This window comes from Abramis brama, assembly GCF_963993115.1.
Source record: "Abramis brama genome assembly, chromosome: 5".
NCBI classification, from domain to species: domain Eukaryota; kingdom Metazoa; phylum Chordata; class Actinopteri; order Cypriniformes; family Leuciscidae; genus Abramis; species Abramis brama.
The window spans coordinates 24,491,826-24,513,882 of record NC_139967.1 but is presented as its reverse complement, the minus strand read 5'-3'; the positions used below and the strand labels follow the sequence as shown (position 1 = coordinate 24,513,882).

At 34.4% G+C, this 22,057-nt stretch overlaps 2 protein-coding genes across 3 annotated transcripts; one reads left to right on the top strand and one right to left on the bottom strand.

Moving 5' to 3' along the window:
* Positions 1-5,519: 5,519 nt before the first annotated feature.
* Positions 5,520-8,497, bottom strand: LOC311083928 (uncharacterized protein). The gene is made up of 3 exons (XM_084115704.1): positions 7,969-8,497; positions 7,719-7,805; positions 5,520-7,304 (listed from the first exon to the last, which is right to left on the bottom strand). Exons 1-3 carry the CDS (start codon positions 8,093-8,095, stop codon positions 6,133-6,135), a joined length of 1,386 nt encoding a protein of 461 aa, XP_083971830.1. The 5' UTR covers positions 8,096-8,497; the 3' UTR covers positions 5,520-6,132.
* A 3,051-nt stretch (positions 8,498-11,548) lies between these two features.
* On the top strand, positions 11,549-20,232 carry LOC311082859 (uncharacterized protein). Of its 2 annotated transcripts, none has more exons than XM_084114023.1 (9): positions 11,549-11,681; positions 11,857-11,908; positions 15,316-15,513; positions 15,615-15,808; positions 16,059-16,077; positions 16,180-18,829; positions 19,348-19,501; positions 19,773-19,906; positions 20,010-20,232. In XM_084114023.1, the coding sequence occupies exons 1-6, from the start codon at positions 11,652-11,654 to the stop codon at positions 16,227-16,229; spliced, it is 543 nt and encodes a 180-aa protein (XP_083970149.1). In that variant the 5' UTR covers positions 11,549-11,651; the 3' UTR covers positions 16,230-18,829; positions 19,348-19,501; positions 19,773-19,906; positions 20,010-20,232. The 2 variants fall into 2 exon arrangements, with proteins under 2 accessions (XP_083970149.1, XP_083970150.1); XM_084114024.1 differs by having other exon boundaries at positions 11,552-11,681; positions 11,860-11,908.
* Positions 20,233-22,057: the final 1,825 nt, after the last annotated feature.

Here is a 22,057-nt window from a genome sequence, read left to right as displayed (position 1 = left end):
TACAGTGTAATAATACATTGTGTAATTATACCTTTATTACAGTGTAATGATACATTGTGTTATTATACCTTTATTACAATGTAATACTTTGTGAAATTATACCTTTATTACAGTGTAATAATATGTTGTGTTATTGTACCTTTATTACAATGTAATAATAAATGTGTAATTATACCTTTATTACAGTGTAATAATACATTGTGTAATTATACCTTTATTACAGTGTAATAATACATTGTGTTATTATACCTTTATTACAATGTAATAATACATTGTGTTATTATACCTTTATTACAGTGTAATGATACATTGTGTTATTATACCTTTATTACAGTGAAATGATACATTGTGTTATTATACCTTTATTACAATGTAATAATACATTGTGAAATTATACCTTTATTACAGTGTAATAATACGTTGTGTTATTATACCTTTATTACAGTGTAATTATACATTGTGAAATTATACCTTTATTACAATATAATAATAAATGTGTCATTTTACCTTTATTACAGTGTAATAATACATTGTGTTATTATACCTTTATTACAATGTAATAATACATTGTGTTATTATACCTTTATGACAATCTAATAATACATTGTGTTATTATACCTTTATTACAGTGTAATATATTGTGTTATTATACCTTTATTACAGTGTAATAATACATTGTGTTATTATACCTTTATTACAGTGTAATAATACATTGTGTAATTATACCTTTATTACAGTGTAATGATACATTGTGTTATTATACCTTTATTACAGTGTAATATATTGTGTTATTATACCTTTATTACAGTGAAATGATAAATTGTGTAATTATACCTTTATTACAGTGTAATGTTATTATACCTTTATTACAGTGTAATAATACATTGTGTAATTATACCTTTATTACAGTGTAATGATACATTGTGTTATTATACCTTTATTACAATGTAATAATACATTGTGAAATTATACCTTTATTACAGTGTAATAATACGTTGTGTTATTGTACCTTTATTACAATGTAATAATACATTGTGTAATTATACCTTTATTACAGTGTAATGTATTGTGTTATTATACCTTTATTACAGTGTAATGTTATTATACCTTTATTACAGTGTAATAATACATTGTGTAATTATACCTTTATTACAATCTAATAATACATTGTGTTATTATACCTTTATTACAGTGTAATATATTGTGTTATTATACCTTTATTACAGTGAAATGATAAATTGTGTAATTATACCTTTATTACAGTGTAATAATACATTGTATAATTATACCTTTATTACAGTGTAATGATACATTGTGTTATTATACCTTTATTACAATGTAATAATACATTGTGAAATTATACCTTTATTACAGTGTAATAATACGTTGTGTTATTGTACCTTTATTACAATGTAATAATAAATGTGTAATTATACCTTTATTACAGTGTAATAATACATTGTGTAATTATACCTTTATTACAGTGTAATAATACATTGTGTTATTATACCTTTATTACAGTGTAATGATACATTGTGTTATTATACCTTTATTACAATGTAATAATACATTGTGTTATTATACCTTTATTACAGTGTAATAATACATTGTGTAATTATACCTTTATTACAGTGTAATAATACATTGTGTTATTATACCTTTATTACAGTGTAATAATACATTGTGTTATTATACCTTTATTACAGTGTAATAATACATTGTGTTATTATACCTTTATTACAGTGAAATGATACATTGTGTAATTATACCTTTATTACAGTGTAATGTTATTATAACTTTATTACAGTGTAATAATACATTGTGTAATTATACCTTTATTACAGTGTAATAATAAATGTGTCATTTTACCTTTATTACAGTGAAATAATACATTGTGTTATTATACCTTTATTACAATGTAATAATACATTGTGAAATTATACCTTTATTACAGTGTAATAATACGTTGTGTTATTATACCTTTATTACAGTGTAATTATACATTGTGAAATTATACCTTTATTACAATGTAATAATAAATGTCATTTTACCTTTATTACAGTGAAATAATACATTGTGTTATTATACCTTTATTACAGTGTAATGATACATTGTGTTATTATACCTTTATTACAGTGAAATGATACATTGTGTTATTATACCTTTATTACAATGTAATAATACATTGTGAAATTATACCTTTATTACAGTGTAATAGTACGTTGTGTTATTATACCTTTATTACAGTGTAATTATACATTGTGAAATTATACCTTTATTACAATGTAATAATAAATGTGTCATTTTACCTTTATTACAGTGTAATAATACATTGTGTTATTATACCTTTATTACAATGTAATAATACATTGTGTTATTATACCTTTATGACAATCTAATAATACATTGTGTTATTATACCTTTATTAAAGTGTAATATATTGTGTTATTATACCTTTATTACAGTGTAATAATACATTGTGTAATTATACCTTTATTACAGTGTAATGATACATTGTGTTATTTTACCTTTATTACAGTGTAATATATTGTGTTATTATACCTTTATTACAGTGTAATAATACATTGTGTAATTATACCTTTATTACAGTGTAATGATACATTGTGTTATTTTACCTTTATTACAGTGTAATATATTGTGTTATTATACCTTTATTACAGTGAAATGATAAATTGTGTAATTATACCTTTATTAGTGTAATGTTATTATACCTTTATTACAGTGTAATAATACATTGTGTAATTATACCTTTATTACAGTGTAATGATACATTGTGTTATTATACCTTTATTACAATGTAATAATACATTGTGAAATTATACCTTTATTACAGTGTAATAATACGTTCTGTTATTGTACCTTTATTACAATGTAATAATAAATGTGTAATTATACCTTTATTACAGTGTAATAATACATTGTGTAATTATACCTTTATTACAGTGTAATGTATTGTGTTATTATACCTTTATTACAGTGTAATGTTATTATACCTTTATTACAGTGTAATAATACATTGTGTAATTATACCTTTATTACAATCTAATAATACATTGTGTTATTATACCTTTATTACAGTGTAATAATACATTGTGTTATTATACCTTTATTACAGTGAAATGATAAATTGTGTAATTATACCTTTATTACAGTGTAATGTTATTATACCTTTATTACAGTGTAATAATACATTGTGTAATTATACCTTTATTACAGTGTAATGATACATTTTGTTATTATACCTTTATTACAATGTAATAATAAATGTGTAATTATACCTTTATTACAGTGTAATAATACATTGTGTTATTATACCTTTATTACAATCTAATAATACATTGTGTTATTATACCTTTATTACAGTGTAATAATACATTGTGTTATTATACCTTTATTACAGTGTAATAATACATTGTGTTATAATACCTTTATTACAGTGAAATGATACATTGTGTAATTATACCTTTATTACAGTGTAATGTTATTATACCTTTATTACAGTGTAATAATACATTGTGTAATTATACCTTTATTACAGTGTAATAATACATTGTGTTATTATACCTTTATTACAATGTAATAATACATTGTGAAATTATACCTTTATTACAGTGTAATAATACGTTGTGTTATTATACCTTTATTACAATGTAATAATAAATGTGTAATTATACCTTTATTACAGTGTAATAATACATTGTGTAATTATACCTTTATTACAGTGTAATAATACATTGTGTTATTATACCTTTATTACAGTTTAATAATACATTGTGTAATTATACCTTTATTACAGTGTAATAATACATTGTGTTATTATACCTTTATTACAGTGTAATGTTATTATACCTTTATTACAGTGTAATAATACATTGTGTAATTATACCTTTATTACAGTGTAATAATACATTGTGTAATTATACCTTTATTACAGTGTAATAATACATTGTGTTATTATACCTTTATTACAATGTAATAATAAATGTGTAATTATACCTTTATTACAGTGTAATAATACATTGTGTAATTATACCTTTATTACAATGTAATAATACATTGTGTAATTATACCTTTATTACTGTGTAATAATACGTTGTGTTATTATACCTTTATTACAATGTAATAATACATTGTGTTATTATACCTTTATTACAGTGTAATAATACATTGTGTTATTATACCTTTATTACAATGTAATAATAAATGTGTCATTTTACCTTTATTACAATCTAATAATACATTGTGTTATTATACCTTTATTACAGTGTAATAATACATTGTGTTATTATACCTTTATTACAGTGAAATAATACATTGTGTTATTATACCTTTATTACAGTGAAATGATACATTGTGTAATTATACCTTTATTACAGTGTAATGTTATTATACCTTTATTACAGTGTAATAATACATTGTGTAATTATACCTTTATTACAGTGTAATAATACATTGTTTTATTATACCTTTATTACAGTGAAATGATACATTGTGTAATTATACCTTTATTACAGTGTAATGTTATTATACCTTTATTACAGTGTAATAATACATTGTGTAATTATACCTTTATTACAGTGTAATAATACATTGTGTTATTATACCTTTATTACAATGTAATAATACATTGTGAAATTATACCTTTATTACAGTGTAATAATACGTTGTGTTATTATACCTTTATTACAATGTAATAATAAATGTGTAATTATACCTTTATTACAGTGTAATAATACATTGTGTAATTATACCTTTATTACAGTGTAATAATACATTGTGTAATTATACCTTTATTACAGTGTAATGTTATTATACCTTTATTACAGTGTAATAATACATTGTGTAATTATACCTTTATTACAGTGTAATAATACATTGTGTTATTATACCTTTATTACAGTGTAATGTTATTATACCTTTATTACAGTGTAATAATACATTGTGTAATTATACCTTTATTACAGTGTAATTATACCTTTATTACAGTGTAATAATACATTGTGTTATTATACCTTTATTACAATGTAATAATACATTGTGAAATTATACCTTTATTACAGTGTAATAATACGTTGTGTTATTATACCTTTATTACAATGTAATAATAAATGTGTAATTATACCTTTATTACAGTGTAATAATACATTGTGTAATTATACCTTTATTACAGTGTAATAATACATTGTGTTATTATACCTTTATTACAATGTAATAATACATTGTGAAATTATACCTTTATTACAGTGTAATAATACATTGTGTTATTATACCTTTATTACAGTGAAATGATACATTGTGTAATTATACCTTTATTACAGTGTAATAATACATTGTGTAATTATACCTTTATTACAGTGTAATGATACATTGTGTTATTATACCTTTATTACAATGTAATAATACATTGTGAAATTATACCTTTATTACAGTGTAATGATACATTGTGTAATTATACCTTTATTACAGTGTAATAATACATTGTGTTATTATACCTTTATTACAATGTAATAATACATTGTGAAATTATTACATTGTGAGTGTGATGATGTGTGTGAGAGAGTGAGTGTGAGGATGTGTGTGAGAGAGTGAGTGAGTGTGAGGATGTGGGTGAGAGAGTGAGTGTGAGGATGTGTGTGAGACAGTGAGTGTGATGATGTGTGTGAGAGAGTGATTGTGAGGATGTGTGTGAGAGAGTGAGTGAGTGTGAGGATGTGGGTGAGAGAGTGAGTGTGAGGATGTGAGTGTGAGGATGTGTGTGAGTGAGTGAGTGTGAGGATGTGGGTGAGAGTGAGCGTATGAGAGGATGTGTGTGAGAGAGTGAGTGTGAGGATGTGTGTGAGAGAGTGAGTGTGATGATGTGTGTGAGAGAGTGAGTGTGAGGATGTGTGTGAGAGAGTGAGTGAGTGTGAGGATGTGGGTGAGAGTGAGCGTATGACAGGATGTGGGTGAGAAAGTGAGTGTGAGGATGTGTGTGAGAGAGTGAGTGAGTGTGAGGATGTGTGTGAGAGAGTGAGTGTGAGGATGTGTGTGAGAGAGTGAGTGTGATGATGTGTGTGAGAGCCAGTTGCTTTCTTGATGTGCTCTTTTCTACTTTTGATCCCTTCTCTGGGTTTATCTTGAAAAGGCATCTGTCAAATAAAAGAGAAAAGAAAAAAGAAACCTCAGTAACAAATCATGGACTGTATAATATGCTATATTAGCAATAAAAGTAGCAGAATAGTGGGAATTTGCACAGGGGATGCTTGTAGTGGACATTAGCAACAAAGATGTGCATGTGAGAGGGTGTTTTGTGTGAGAGAGACTGTATGTTGTGAGTGTATGTGTATGTTGTGAGTGTATGTGAGGGTGTGTTTGAGAGAGTGAGTGTGACGTTGCGTGTGAGAGTATATGTGAGGATGTGTGTGAGAGAGTGAGTGTGAGGATGCGTGTGAGAGAGTGAGTGTGAGGATGCGTGTGAGAGAGTGAGCATGTGAGGGTGTGAGAGAGTGAGTGTGAGGATGTGGGTGAGAGTGAGCGTATGGGAGGATGTGTGTGAGAGAGTGAGTGTGAGGATGTGGGTGAGAGTGAGCGTATGTGAGGGTGTGAGAGAGTGAGTGTGAGGATGTGGGTGAGAGTGAGCGTATGGGAGGATGTGTGTGAGAGAGTGAGTGTGAGGATGTGGGTGAGAGTGAGCGTATGTGAGGGTGTGAGAGAGTGAGTGTGAGGATGTGGGTGAGAGTGAGCGTATGAGAGGATGTGTGTGAGAGAGTGAGTGTGAGGATGTGGGTGAGAGTGAGCGTATGAGAGGATGTGTGTGAGAGAGTGAGTGTGAGGATGTGTGTGAGAGAGTGAGTGTGAGGATGTGTGTGAGAGAGTGATGATGTGTGTGAGAGAGTGAGTGTGAGGATGTGTGTGAGCGAGTGAGTGAGTGTGAGGATGTGGGTGAGAGTGAGCGTATGTGAGGGTGTGAGAGAGTGAGTGTGAGGATGTGGGTGAGAGTGAGCGTATGAGAGGATGTGCGTGAGAGAGTGAGTGTGAGGATGTGTGTGAGAGAGTGAGCGTATGTGAGGATGTGTGTGAGAGAGTGAGTGTGAGGATGTGTGTGAGAGTGAGCGTATGAGAGGATGTGGGTAAGAAAGTGAGTGTGAGGATGTGTGTGTTGACATCATTCACATTCTTGTGAAGACATTCTTGTGACATTTCAAAACTATAATCCCAGCTGTTGTCAGGCAGTTGATGAGGTGTGAAACCCACACTTGAACTAGATGTTGACACTAAGTTTGAACTTGCTGAGCTGAGGGCACCTAAAGATATGCAGAAGTACACACAAAAATATAGGCTGTAATGAAATGATGCTACATGCACTGCAAAGCCATCTATTTTTCCACACACTGTAAAATCCGGGGTGTGGGTTAGTTAATGTTTCAATCCATCAAATAAACAGATGATACACTAGGAGTTGCTGGAAGAGCCTCACATATTTACATCCTGTTTTATAATTGCAATAAATTATGGCTTGTACAACAGTGTGTGAACATTATTTTATCATTGAAAAACACCTAACAAGCAAATTCAGGTGTGATGAATGAAATGTTCACCCTACGATTCTTTACGTGAAAAATGTGACAAAATTCATCAAACTTTCCTGAAATACTAGAAGTTGATCTAAAATAGAGCTAAATGTTCCATTAAAGGCATTCAGTACACCATGTACTCACCAGAAAGGGACATTTCATCAGGACTGTCACAGGCTGTATTTGAGGACAGTCGGTTGCTGGAAGGGCTTTCAGACACATCACTTTGACCTTAATAAAGGACATAATCATAGACTCATGTTGTGTAATATATTTTGCAAGAGTAATACAAATGCAGTAAAATCATATACACATAGAATGGATTTCATAATATGCTTATTTTCTTTAAGGGTTAGTTAATACAAAAATGAAAATTCTGTCATTTATCACTCACACTCAAGTTGATTTTGTTTCTCAGTCGGAACAGATCTTTTTAATGAAATCTGAGAGTTTTTGGTCCCTCCATTGACAGCCTTTGCAACTACCACTTTCAAGGTCCAGAAAGGTAGTAAAGACATCATTAAAGTGTAGGGCTGAGCGAAATATGGGTAGAACTATGCTTATGCTTACTTTGCACACTCCAGTTAGAACACTAAGATCTACTGGCCAGTTGTTGTTAGACTGTCCAAGGTCTAGACGGAAAACCAGAGGAGACAGAGCTTTTTCAATAGCAGGTCCTACGCTCTGGAACTCGCTTCCTCTCAGTATTAGAGCTGCTACTTCTGTCGAGTGCTTTAAATCATTATTAAAAACTCATCTGTTTGCATTGGCGTTCTAATATTGGCTGAGCTGTGATATTTTACTTTTTGTTGTTTGTTTTTTAAATATTTTTTGAAATAGTTTTGTATTTTATGTTATTTCTTATGCCTGTACAGCACTTTGGGGCAGTAGTGACTGCTTGTAAATGTGCTTTATAAATAAACTTTGACCTTGACCTTGACCTTGACCTAGAACTGATTATTTGTTCAAAATAGCAGCGCAAACTTCTAGCCTTACAAAGTAATCCATGTGACTCCACTGAATTAACCTCAATTTATTAGATTTAAGTTTAGATTTCTAAAATCATTATTATATCAATACAATTTTGTTTTTGATGTAGCTGATTGATCTTTTTTAACAAATTATGTAAGAGAGAACAGCTTCACCATTCTTTTCTGTGTGTGATTTTGAGGAGGGAGGAGGGAGGAGGGGGTCTGGGGTATTATTTAAATAAAATATTATTTACAAAGAGTTTAGCCTAAATTGATTACCTCACAACAAGGCTACAATTAGCCACAAAAACGTATTTCTTTTTTTCTTTATTCTTTTAAATGCCTATTAATCAATAACTAAAATAACACATTAGCTTGAAAACCCCTACAAATAGCAAACAAACATTATAGACCGTTCTTATTTATCCGTACAGTATTACAGTTGATTGCATTTAATAGATTTCACTTTGTAACTGTTAAACGTATTTGCAGTTGGTTTGTAAAAGGTATCATCATTACGTGATTGGCCTGTATTACATTTACAGTTTTGACCAGCATGTGTCGCCATTTGTGTGTGTTTTGTGCCATGCACGGCGTTTCTTTCTTCAAAAAGAAAAAAACTTTTAATATATTCTAATTTTGTCAAGAATTATAAAAAATCGGCAATAAGCTCATCATTTGTGCTAAAATAGTCTAAATGTTTAGTTTTAAAAACAATTTTAAAAAGCTGGTTATGTTGTGATGTTTCTGCGCAAGTTCAGCAGACAGTGGTTCGGGTTTGTTCCGATCAGGGCCCGTATCCCTAAAGATTCTGAGAATCCTCTCAGAGAGCTCCTAACTTAACCTAAAAATTCCTTGCCAGGAGTTTTAGCTTAGAAGTGATTCCAGAACATTTTCAGTGAACTCTGAGCAAGGAATGGATGGAAAATCCTATCTTAGTGAGGAGGTGTGGTTGACCCCGTTGCTAGGTATGAGTCATCATTTCAAAAGCCGTGATTGGTTGATCCTACAAGTTTGATGAAAATGAACTTTTGGTGATAATGAGCAAAGGATGTACCCTCAAATCAATAAACATAATTATACACTCTAATCTTATGCAGACTGTAATTGTAAATAATATTTCACATTCAAGAAAATATCTGGAAAATGAATAGTAAGCTGTAGGGGTTATAGCCTAACATTAGAATCTAAAATATGTGAAAACTTAAGCTCATTACACCCTGTTCAAATAATGATTTGTGTCTTATTTGCTCATATTAATATCCTAGCTGGCATATTTTGTACTTTCACTCCCATATGGACCCCATTGAAAACAAGATGGCCTATCTCAAGGGGCTGTCCTTAATGAAGTAGAAATTGCAACGTTACAACTCAGTGTGGTCTTAACGATTCCTGCACGATCCAATCTGTAGCGTCTCAATAATTCCCTGTCATCCAGTGTTTGCAGGACATCTCTCCTGCCTCCTCTGTTGGCCATTTTGTGCAGCTGCTTAGGGGAACTCCTAAGCCACTAAAAGTCCTCTTCCCTGCTCTTAGCAGATCTCGCCTTAAGAGCCCTTTTAAGCGCTAGGAATCTTGAGGAATAGCTTTTATATTAACTGGGATTTTCGTGTCACTTTTAGGGGAAATTCTAAGAAAACGTCATGACTCTGAGAATTTTCTTAGAATTTGGCCGCTAGGAGCCACTTTTTGCACAAAAATTCTTTAGGGATACGGGCCCAGAGCTCGTAAGCGGAGAGAGCATTTCTGAATATTCCGCTCCGCTCACTCATTCCGCAGGGTCGCTCGCTCAACCCAGAATGGCCTGCTGGTTCGAAAATATGCGGAATAAGGGCTGCCTCCGACTAATTTTTTTTTTTCTAGTCGACTAGTAGTTTTTCATATAAAGCCATTCGTGGACAAATCGTATATTATTTTAATTACTTAAATAGGCTATATAGCCTACCCAGGATAATGAGCGTTTACGTAATATAGCCGCACTCAAGCGCACGACCGCACGCATAAAGCTTGCCACAAAGAACTGGTAAAAGTAATGATTATGAATGTGTCTAAAATAGCAAGGAGACATTTAATTGTTTATTAATAAACAATTCTTTTGGTTTTGAATATTTTCGTTTAAAAGTACAAAATATTTAAAGAGCATCAAGCTATTAAAATCTATATTATGTATAGCCTACGCACAGATAATATAACAGTATAGGCCTATTAGTCAGTCATTTTTATTAGGTTAAACAGTGATTGGATAAGGTTTTTAATTTAAGGCCCACCCACAATTGGTCTGGCCCATCCAAAACTGGAATCCTGGCGCCGTGCCTTTGCGCTTAAGTAAATAAAAAAATAAAAATTGTCTGGCCAATCCGAGGCCCCTGCACACGTGGGGCCCCTAGGCTGCAGCCTAGGCAAGCCTGTGCATTAATCCGCGCCAGCATATAACGGTGGCAGGTCGAGTGACAGGCGCCGGTGGCAGCTGCCCCTGCCACGGAAAGATTTTACTCCCTCTCCGTTGGTTTTAAAGTAGTCTACAGCACTTTCACAGTCTGCAATTCCAAAGCGTTCACCGGACAGTTTCAGTGGTGAAACATAAATTTCACCCTTCAAGATTTCAATGAACAACAAGGCCTATTAAGCAGGACAAACAAGGTAGCCTACGAGAAATGTAACGTTTGCAGAATATGATCATTTGAATACAAACAATAAGGCTATGCTAACCCATCAGAATCGATTTTGCCACCGTCCTTTTATAAGGTTTATTACTGTTATTATGGGTTTGCAATTTAGAAGCGACAGACAAAATAAAAAACTAAATAAAAAAACAACAATTGTGCTGATACTGTCTCAGTGTCTTTTAGCCGCGATCATTTTTCGTATCCCCTTAAGGCAATTACGATGTTTATAATAGCCTGTATCTCGTTTTCTTTATTTTTCTTAGTCTTAGCATACTCCGGTCTGGTAGGCTACCTTAGTTTGGTTGTGTCACTTCAAATGTATGACGTTGGTTTTAAAGTCACTTTCACTTTCACATTCTGCCAAAGCATTCACCGGACGTTTTCAGCGTTAGGCTATAGTGGTGAAATATCAATTAGGCTACCTACCCTTCAAGATTTTTATGAACAACAACATTCAACAGAACAAGCAGGTGAGAGAAGTAACGTTTGCCGAATGCAAACGAGCAGCCTTGGCTAGATAATCTGTCAGACTCGCTTTAATCACAGGCCTTTCTATAAGAAACTGTATAGGCCTTTATTGGTGTTTAACCGCGACATATACAAAATCCAAACCACTGTGCTGATTAATGTCGCATTTTCTTTCAGCAGCGAACGTTTTCCATCTCTACACTTCAGAAAAACACAATGCCGAAGACTAGTAAGTCACGACATTTTGTATAACAATGAGTAACTATCCAATCTTTTAAGAAGCCTAGCTTAAAAGGGACAGTTCATCCAAAATAAAAAAAATATTTACTTATGTTCATGTTCTTTAAAATGTAGGCCTGTGAAAAAAAATGTTGTTTGGCAGAATGACACAATGCCCGCTGGAATGTAACGATGCAGCGCAAAAGGGCTTGCGAAAGAGCTCTGAAAAAGTTAAAGGTTAAAGTTTCAAACGGTCATTATTGATTTGACAAGTATAAGGGTGTAGCAGTTTGTGTTTTATTTCAAGCTAGTTTTTATAGCTAGTTATTTACAGTGCTATGCATAAGTTTAGACACCCATGCTAAAGTTGACTAAAAAGAGGAATAAAAAATCATCTTTTGGAAATTGAACTATGCCTTAATTAAAAAAATTAGGAAAAATCCAACATTTAAGGACACCAATTTTCTTTGTGAATGAATAATGTATCGTAAATAAATAAATGTTCTTCCTTAAAATACAGGGTGCATAAGTCTGGACACCCCTATGTTAAATTCCCATAGAGGCAGGCAGATTTTTATTTTTAAAGGCCAGTTACTTCATGGATCCAGGATACTATGCATCCTGATAAAGTTCCCTTGGCCTTTGGAATTAAAATAGCCCCACATCATCACATAGCCCTCACCATACCTAGAGATTGGCATGGTTTTATTTCAGTTAGCCTAATAGCTGGTTTGATTTACATTGAGAGATGATCTTATGGAAAGTACTCCATGCCAATCTCTAGGTATGGTGAGGGCTATGTGATGATGTGGGGCTATTTTAATTCCAAAGGCCAAGGGAACTTTATCACTTTTTTGATCACTTTGCCTTTGTTAAAGGTACTTTAAGCGATGTTGGGTCACTTCTTGTTGCCGTTCGAAGTATTGTCAAACAAAACGGAAGCTAGCTCAACCCTCCCTCCTCCTCCTCATCCCGTCCCCTCACCCTCCCTTCCATGCTTTTCGGGACTTTGCGCGTTCCTTCTCCTTTTCCATCTTCTTTGCTATTTGTTCATCGGAATGTCTCTTTGGTTGTGTGTCGGCCATATCAAAATTCAAGAGAATATAACTCTAATGTTAGTCGTTGTCTAGGACATCTCTCCTCTAGCTAACTTCCCTCTTCATGCTTCTCTCTCCTTCACTCCCCACACCCCCCTTCATGTGCACGCACTAACCCCCCAACCCCACCCCCACATCATTCTTGTCAGTTATTGGTTGGAACACTGTTTGTTATGTTTCGTGGTCCAGGTTGGGCCAGTTTGTTTTTGTTGCCATTTGTGCAGCCTGGCCTGTCTACAGAGACCGCGTTTTTTTACAGTGTGTTCAGGGGACAGGCATCTAGCGGATAGTGAGGAGATGTTTGCTGTATGTGACAAAAAATGTTTCGGCCTAAAAAACACTCTCATCGCTTAGAGCACCTTTAATGTTAACTGCATAAAATTTGGCACAGGTGTATATTTTTATTGTAATTTTACTATTTCACCCCCATTTCCTTTAAAAAATATTTTTTTGCACTACACTGTAAAAAAAAAAAAAAGTTGTTGCCTATAATTTTTAAGTACAATCAACTTGGATGTTTAAGTCATTTCAACTTAAATTAGCCTACATTAAACTGACCTAAAAAAACATAAAAAACATAAAAACATAAAAAAAAGTTATTGCTTAACTTATTTTGATAAGTTGTCAAATGTTGTCATAACTTGTTGATCATATAATTTTTTACAGTGTAGGTCCACAAAATAGTTCCTCTCTGCACCTTTTGGACAAAAATGTCCGCATTGAAACCCATTAAAACTGCATTTTTTTAATCCCAGGGCCATTTAACTATAAAATGTGGAATAAAAAAAATATGTGTGCCTGACACGTGTTCGTTTGTAGTATTTGAGAGAGATAACAAAAAACAAATCCAACCATTGTGTACACCAGTGGAGTTTTGCTGGCATCCAGTGGGGAAAATGTGGTACTGCGCCCAAACAAAATCTTACTGAAAGGTAATTTTTTTAGATATTAACTAGAGGTTGACCGATATGGGTTTTTCTCTGGCCGATGCCGATATTTAGAAATCAGGGCAGCCAACGGCTGATATATGATGTCGATGTTTTTGGCTGATATGTTTGGCCGATTTTCCTCCATTTTTGTTAGAATTATTGCGCTCTTTATTGTGCTCAGTCTGTTTTTCGCGCATGCGCGCGGTGGCGCTCGGTCATGGAAATCTGTCAAGTTTAGTGGAGATTCATTCCTGACAACAAAATGGAAATATTTGCACGAGTTTCTAACATTTACAGATGAAGAATATATGTGACATGTAAAATATGCACTGAGGAAAGCACTACATCTCAAACTCATTAAACAGCGCTAGGCTATAGTATCAGCACATGTCGTAGGCCTACCTATCGTACAAACTCGATATGGCCCTAGTGTGAATATGTCCGATCAGGAAGACATATAAAACATATAATATAAAATATAAAATAATGTTCAAAACTCATTTTCATAAACTTAAACCTATATAACTTAAATTTTGTGATTATTACAGGACTCCCTTGTAAAAGAGACGTGTCTCAATGGGACATTTCCTGTTTAAATAAAGGTTATATTTTGGTTTCACTTATTACATTTTTTTTTTTTTTTACTTCAGTAACAATCTGCCAAGGGTCTTCTTTAAAATGAGACCAAACATAAGTCTGTGCTTCCAAGCTTAAGTTTTTTGACAAAGACATTTTTGTCCACTATGGACCTATGTGTAACTTTTTTTAATTGATGTACAAGGGTTAATTTCTTATTTTGGCATAATGTCGCTGATTGAACTCAGCTTTGCACATGCATATTATGCTGTTCACGGTTTATTTCACTTTGTGCTAATATGAGCCATTTTAAACTTGAATGTGCAGATAAAAACTATAGATGTGCAAAAACTGTTCAATATACTTCTTGATGTTGCTATGTATTATCATATCATATTATTTTAATTAATTATTGTAATCATAAATACCGTTTGTACTGTAGTGCAAACAGTTTTACTGTTTACTTCACTGTTATTCTTCTAGTTACTTATTTTATTGAAAAACAGCAAAACTTTCTTCGTCTTTTTAGTGAAATTAGCCTTAAATAACAGAATTATCATTTTTGGGTGAACTATCCCATTTAAGGCTAATAATAACAACATTCAGTGCCAATTGAAATAACGAATTCAACACAGCAGTTTGTTTGACCTGTTATATAACTATCAAGTTATAATAAAAGTTTGAAGAAATTTAGAAGCTTTTAAACTTCACAATTATATACACAATAACACAATAGTTTAAATGCAGTTGTGTTGGATTCAATTTGCAGTTGCTTTAATCCATTAACCTGTATCCCTATCATGTTTTTTCTCTAGTTAGATATACAACGAAAGCTCCTGACAGTGTCAAAGACATTCCCAATATATTCAGGCACAAAATTGGAAAGATTGGTCAATCAATCAAGTTAAAAGAGGCAAATGACAGATATTCTGACGAGGCTATTACTTTAGTTTTCTTTCCAATTGTTTCACGCACTGGTACTGACATTGACGCTACAGTCAGAGACATTACAGGTAAGAAATGGTTTACAGAAGATGTTGCATTTCATTCCTTCATGTAAAATGGTTACATATACTGGATAACTGACAGTTATCTACTCTTTCTTACTTTCTAGACAATAAGCCAGCCATTTTAGTGGTGCTTCATCACACATTTGACCCTGAGTGCATTGTGTCAGACAGCAGTAAATTTGTGGAAAGAGAGAACACACTTGTAGTGGACTGTCTGTTCTTTGAGGATAAAGGACTACTAGAGTGTGAACGTAATAAAAAAGCTTATGACGATGCCGTTAAGTGGTTGAAATCACAAGTATGTTTGCATTTCATCAGCATTACATGAATATTGCTTTTTTTTCTCAGCTTAATTTTGTTTGTTACAATTACATAACTTTACTCACTTAAAAGTTTCCATTTTCTACATTAATGCATGTTTACATGTGGGTGCATGCACATTAGCGTGTGCATTTAAAAAAAAAGAAGTCAGTTTTAACATTCAAGAACTCAAAAACTTTATTTGATTAACATGCTGATAACACTTTTATTTTTTTTTCCCTCACCAGAAAAGTGGACAGCAGCAAAGTAAGTTACTAATTAGTAAGTTTGTTTACTAATTTGTTATGGTTAATAATATCTAAAAAGCCAGATTAGATAACTGTTTTTGTTTTTACACTTAATCTTCAGAAAAGAGTGGAAAAAAAAGACCTGCCAAAACCTGCTGTACAATCCTCTGAAAAGCAAAAAAAAAAAAAAAAAACCCAAAGGCTGACAAAATTCCAGTTGAAATTCTGCACAGACGAATTGTTTCACATATTTTACATTTCCTGATCTTCACCAATGTCATTGAACCCTAATCTAATTGAATACATTAGCTTGATTGTGTATGTGTATTGATAGCCAATTAAATCCTCCAGCAATATGTAACATTGTACATTTTACAACCTCATTTTGTCATGTTCAAGTTACAGATACTGCATACCAATGTAGCTAGAGGATTCGGGGCCCCCTGAAAAAATGTTGTTGTGGGCCCCCACCACCCTTCACCAATATCATATACTGTAAATAGATGAGCATGGAGGCCCACATATAACAGAAGATGGTGATGTTGTTGTAAAACCTTTATTTTAAAAGTTAAATGTTTATATAGAAATTACAACTAATAAAAACTAACAAAAAGCAAGAAATTGTTAAATAATAATAAAACAATTTTAATAAAATTTTAATTTTTTAATTAAAAAAATACAATTTTAAAAAAAGTAACAGCAAAATAATGTTTTTGTCCCCCATCAGTCTGTTATAATTAATAAATCAAAAAGTAAACATTAAGAAATTGACAAGAATGCAGTCAAATTTAAAAAATAAAATCATTTATTGTCTTATTTTTTAATAAAGATAATATGGAACTGGTAATATTATTAAATACATCTAATAAATGTATACATCCAAGTGCAGTGTGTTGTATTCGTGTTTTCTTGATGTAATAAATACATCATCAGCCGGCAGGTCAGGTGCATAGCCTAATGCAATGTGTCGTTTCTCGTGTCAATTTTTGAACTCTATTTACAATAGTGTAAAAAGACAGGAATTTTGACCACGTAATCATTTGGTCGATTGTGGTGCGCACCGATAATAAAAAGGAGAGAGGGGAAAATGGCGGTGTGAAGCTGACAGTGTGACTGAATCAGTCCGTGACCAATTGCCTTTAAACATGTAATTTAAAGTGCATCTCGTTTAATAATTTATACTTGAAAGCTCTTTTTGATCATTTAGGGGTCTGTTCTGTTACTTATTCTTTTTTTTATTCTGTGTTCGTTGTCGTGAATTAGGCCTATCCTTTTATTTAGATTTTCGTTAGTTAGGCCTTAAGGCCTATTTATACTTCTGCGTCGAACTCACGCCGTAGCTACGTCGTAGGCTGTGTGTAGCGCACGTACCCTTCAGCGTACCCTGACGTGCACCTCTCCAAAAATGTAACAACGCGTCAACTCTACCTGAAACTCCGATAAAGGAACCATCGCGCAAAAAAGGCAAGAATGATGATGATGATGATGATGATGATGAAGATCTGCATTCCCCTTTAGCCATGATGATAATAACATGAAAGAGCCGACATCCTCGATAAAGGCATCGAAGAAGTGAAGGTATCAGTCGAATTTCTGGCAGAAGAAATTAAAGATGTTAAGGGGAATGTGGAGCGAGTTGATAAGCGAGTGACAAATGCTGAAGGATGAATCTGTGAATTGGAGAATAAACTACAGGATCTCTCCAGATACAAAAGGAGATGGAATCTGCGGCTTCACGGTTTACCCGAACAACCAGGAGAAAACATCAGGCAGAAAGTTCTGGATATATGCGAGGCTGTTGTCCCAGCTTTTGCTGGTAAATCTCACGAGTTAACTGATGTGGTAGGCCTACATCGTTTGGGAAGAGTGAGGACCGACGGGGTCAATAAAAAACCTTGCGGAATTATTCTTCAGTTCACAATGCGTTATTTTCGGGATGCTCTCTGGAAAGCCGCAAAGAACTCTCCTTATCTTGCTACGCACCACTTGCGTTTCGCAGAAAACTTGTCCCCCGAGGATCGTGTGCAGCGTAACAAACTTTGGCCACTAGTTGAGAGAGGACGTCAGCAAGGACACCGTGCTTACTTCGTTGGTCCAAAGTACGTTGATGGCAAAGAACTTAATTTGCAAGACACGGAGTTCGTTGAATTATTTGAATTTGACGATGTTGCTAGTGGTAGCTACTGTTCTGCCTTTTTTTGTCATGTTTCTGACTTAAAGAGCAATGTTCAGGTTGAATTTATAACTGAATTAATACTTGATATTGTCTGAAGAGGTTTTTTAAAAACACATATGTAGAAATTACTAATGAAATCTAATTTGATGTAGAAATTTTGATGAAAATGTGCTAGGCTCTGGAATACGCCTTTCCCGCTATAGCAACGCATCATATGACGTAGGGCGAGGTAAATAAGAGCTCGCGTTCAGCTCTCTCATTGTGGATGTAGATGTAGTTAGAGCAGTAGTGAGAGACAGAGAAAGTTTTAGATCCGAGTTTTAGAGAAGCCATAATGGTAAATTATTGTGTTTGTGCTGGTTGCACAAATTCCAGCCTGTCGGGACATCGTGTCCATCATTTTCCTTCTAGGAAAAACAAGGCTTTTCGTTCTTGGGTGCGTTTTGTGCAGGTGAAGAGAGCAGACTTCACTGTCGCGTCTGTCACCACACACTCGGTCGTTTGTGGCGCGGGCGGGACTGGAGGACCATAGGGTGCTAACGTTAGCACTAACGTTAGCAGACATTCTGTGCAACGAAAACGAGCACTTAGCAGAGTAAGTCTTACTTTTAATTATTTTAATTATTTTAACTCTTAATTTGTGTGATTTCGTAATGTTTTAGTATAATAATACAGAGAGAGGGAGAGAGACTGAACTTTAGGACAGGTTGTCGTAATTGTCTGCCTTCTGACATGAATTTAGTAGTTTGCACAATGCTATAGCTATTGGCAGGCAGCTAGCCCAACTCTCCCGTTTCCCCCGCATTTCAATTCAAACTGTTCCTCCCGCCCGAATTGTTGTAGCTCCCTGGGACATTATAATGCTGGTTGTGCAAACAAACCACAATTGTACAGAAGGCATTTATTTGAAAGCCATTTATCCATGTCAGAGGGGACTTGCCATGTTTCAAATGATCAAATTCTAAAATGCTTTTAGTAATGTGTTTGAATGGAGGTTTTGACATGTCAGAGTTGCTTTGGTTTTATATCTTTTTTATTTACTGATTTATTACTGATCCAGTTGGTAACTAAGCTTGTATCCTATTTTATTGTGTGATTTTGCCGTGTTTTCAGATTTTGGCAGAGAGTGCAGCCAGTAATGAAGGGATAGATGCACCTAGCACTGTAGATTTTGAAGATACAGAGGGCTTCTCTCTACACAATACTGAACCATTAGTCCTTCATCGTGGGTCACAGTGCAACATCAAATGTCTGCAACGTTCATCAGGTAGTGTAACTTGTATGTATCATTAGCTGTATGTGGCACAAACATTTACAAATTACTTCTAATGGTAGAAAGAAGACATTTCATACTGGACTGTAGTGTTGTGGCTGTGCATGTGTTGTGACCACTGACTATGTGATGTTGTGCAACTAACAACATTAATCTATTTTCATCTTAGCTGTTCAGGTAAAGCCTGAAATGGTTAGTGTGGGGACTCAGACTGAATGGTTTGAGCAACAAACATCAATACTCAAGTGTACCATTTTTCCTACAGACTTCTCTTAGCGGCCCTCCACTTCAATAACAATGGAGACAGAAACGTAGCTCGAACGAACAATGGTGAGGCGCGCTATGCAGTCCGTTACCCCTGGTTTCGTAAGGGTGGCATAAAAGAGAAACCATCATACGGTGAGCAGTTTCATGATCAGTTTCTAATGATAATTTTTTTAGGTGACTCAATGAATTAACTAGTTAACTGAATGTGATCTCAATATTTGTTTCCCTCATCAAGAATATGCATCGGCCCTGATGGTCTCCCTGAGAGAGGGATATATAAGGTCACCACAGGCCCTCAAAGAAGACAGCGCCATCCTGTCCTCAGCTGCACCTGCCCCTCTTTCCACGCATCACAAAATCGCCAAGGATGAGGCAGTCGGCCACCATCTTGAACGTCATTCACGTTTTAAGTCCTAATTACTGTCAATGAAATTAGAAAAACATTTTATACACTAAGACAGTTTGTGTGATTTTGTGTTCATTTTGTACAAAAATACATATTTATTGATTGCCTCCGATATGGGGCCATTGGAAGCCTCTGTATGTTCCTCCTTCCTCTGGAAACTGCCTCCTGATTGCGACCACAACACAAGCAGGTATCGCCTTCCTGATCTCCCTGCCCAGAAACCCATATGCCCATCGGACCACCTGCCTGTAGGCTGTGTATCGGAATTGCCTAGAGCAATGAAGGGGGCAATCATGATATTAACAATCCTGTTATAGTCACTACAATCAAGTGATAGAAGTATTTGATGTAACATTTTCTGTTATTCTATTCCATAATGGTAACGTTAATTGTAGAGCCTCAAGTATGTATGCACATCTGAGTTTGAAAATCTGCTAAACCCTCAGCATCAATAATGCACATTCTTAAGTTTGTTATTTGTGTAGAAAACTGACAACTGTAATAGATTAGGTGTATAATAATATAATAATGGTGTTATAACTTCGTCTAAACATACTCTGGTCTGTTGACTTGGAGAGGGCCATGCTCCTGCCTGAAGTTGAGGTATGCTACCTGCAGCGAAAACGGGTTGAGGCAACACGTATCAAAGCCGGGATGGAGCGTCAGGCAGGTAATATCCGTGGCCGTAACTAAACCCTCAACTACGGCCCAATAGGCATCCACCTCTCAACAACACATGCTGTCCACCGCCGACGCCATAGACTCACAATGTCCGCACAAGCACCTAGCCAACAAAAAGCCATCAGAGAGACCCTTGCCTTTCTGCCCCTCTCTCCCTCCCTCTTGCAGGCAAAACCGCGTAACTTACTGGATTTTTATACAGATATGATTGTTAGACTGTTATTGTAGCTTAGGTACTGTCATTATTTATTTATGTTGTTATGGCATGGTCATTAGTCAATGTAGCTAGTGCTAACCAGCTTGGATGGACTGCATAATCACTGTCTCAGCGTTAAAATCGTAGGTTGTAGAATATGAGAAGACAAAACGTTGCTGGCTTAAATTAAGACAATATAAATGGATGTTTAATCAAGAACAAGGTCGAACGTATGTTTGCTAAAGCAGATTTATTGCATAACACCAAGGTACTAGCCCTACAGTAGATGAACCAGCGTTAGCCACGGTGCTAACTTGCATTAACTCACCAAGTCACTTGCCCTATTCGCCACTGGTTTTCTTGACACCACAACTCTACTTCTCTCCTCTGCCCATTGTTCCTCCCCCTAATCTCCCCCTGGCCTCTATCTCGCCTAGGAGGCTCATAATTATAGGCCTGTGGGCCATCATAGGCATGCTCGTCGACTTCGGAGAACTCGGTTTCTTCATTCACATCCATTGTAACCTGAGCTTCAACTTGATCGAACTCCCTCGCCCATCGTCACTTCCGGTTAGTGCTTTATAGATGCGGAAGTTATTTTATCACAATTTATGTCAAAATATCGTTAATGGCATAGTTATATATTGCTCCAGTTATGAAAATCTAATTGTTTTATCATCAACATACACTATGCTATATAGGGGTGTCCAACCTGCAAGTTGCTCTTTAAGTAACAGTTCTCAATCTTCAAAATGCTTATTGAAAGATTAAACATACAATATGTAATTTTCTTCGCCGCTAACCTCTTACAATAACAAAGGTGTAGTTTGATGATGCAACATTTGCTAAGAATTATGGATCTTGTCGTCAACGTCAAGCTGACCGATCTATGGATGAGTAAATACATCAATGTTTTTATCATGACTGTGATATGAAGCAGTTCGGGATTGCTAAGAGACAGCTATCAACTCCACACGCGACGCGAGTCCCGCGGATATAA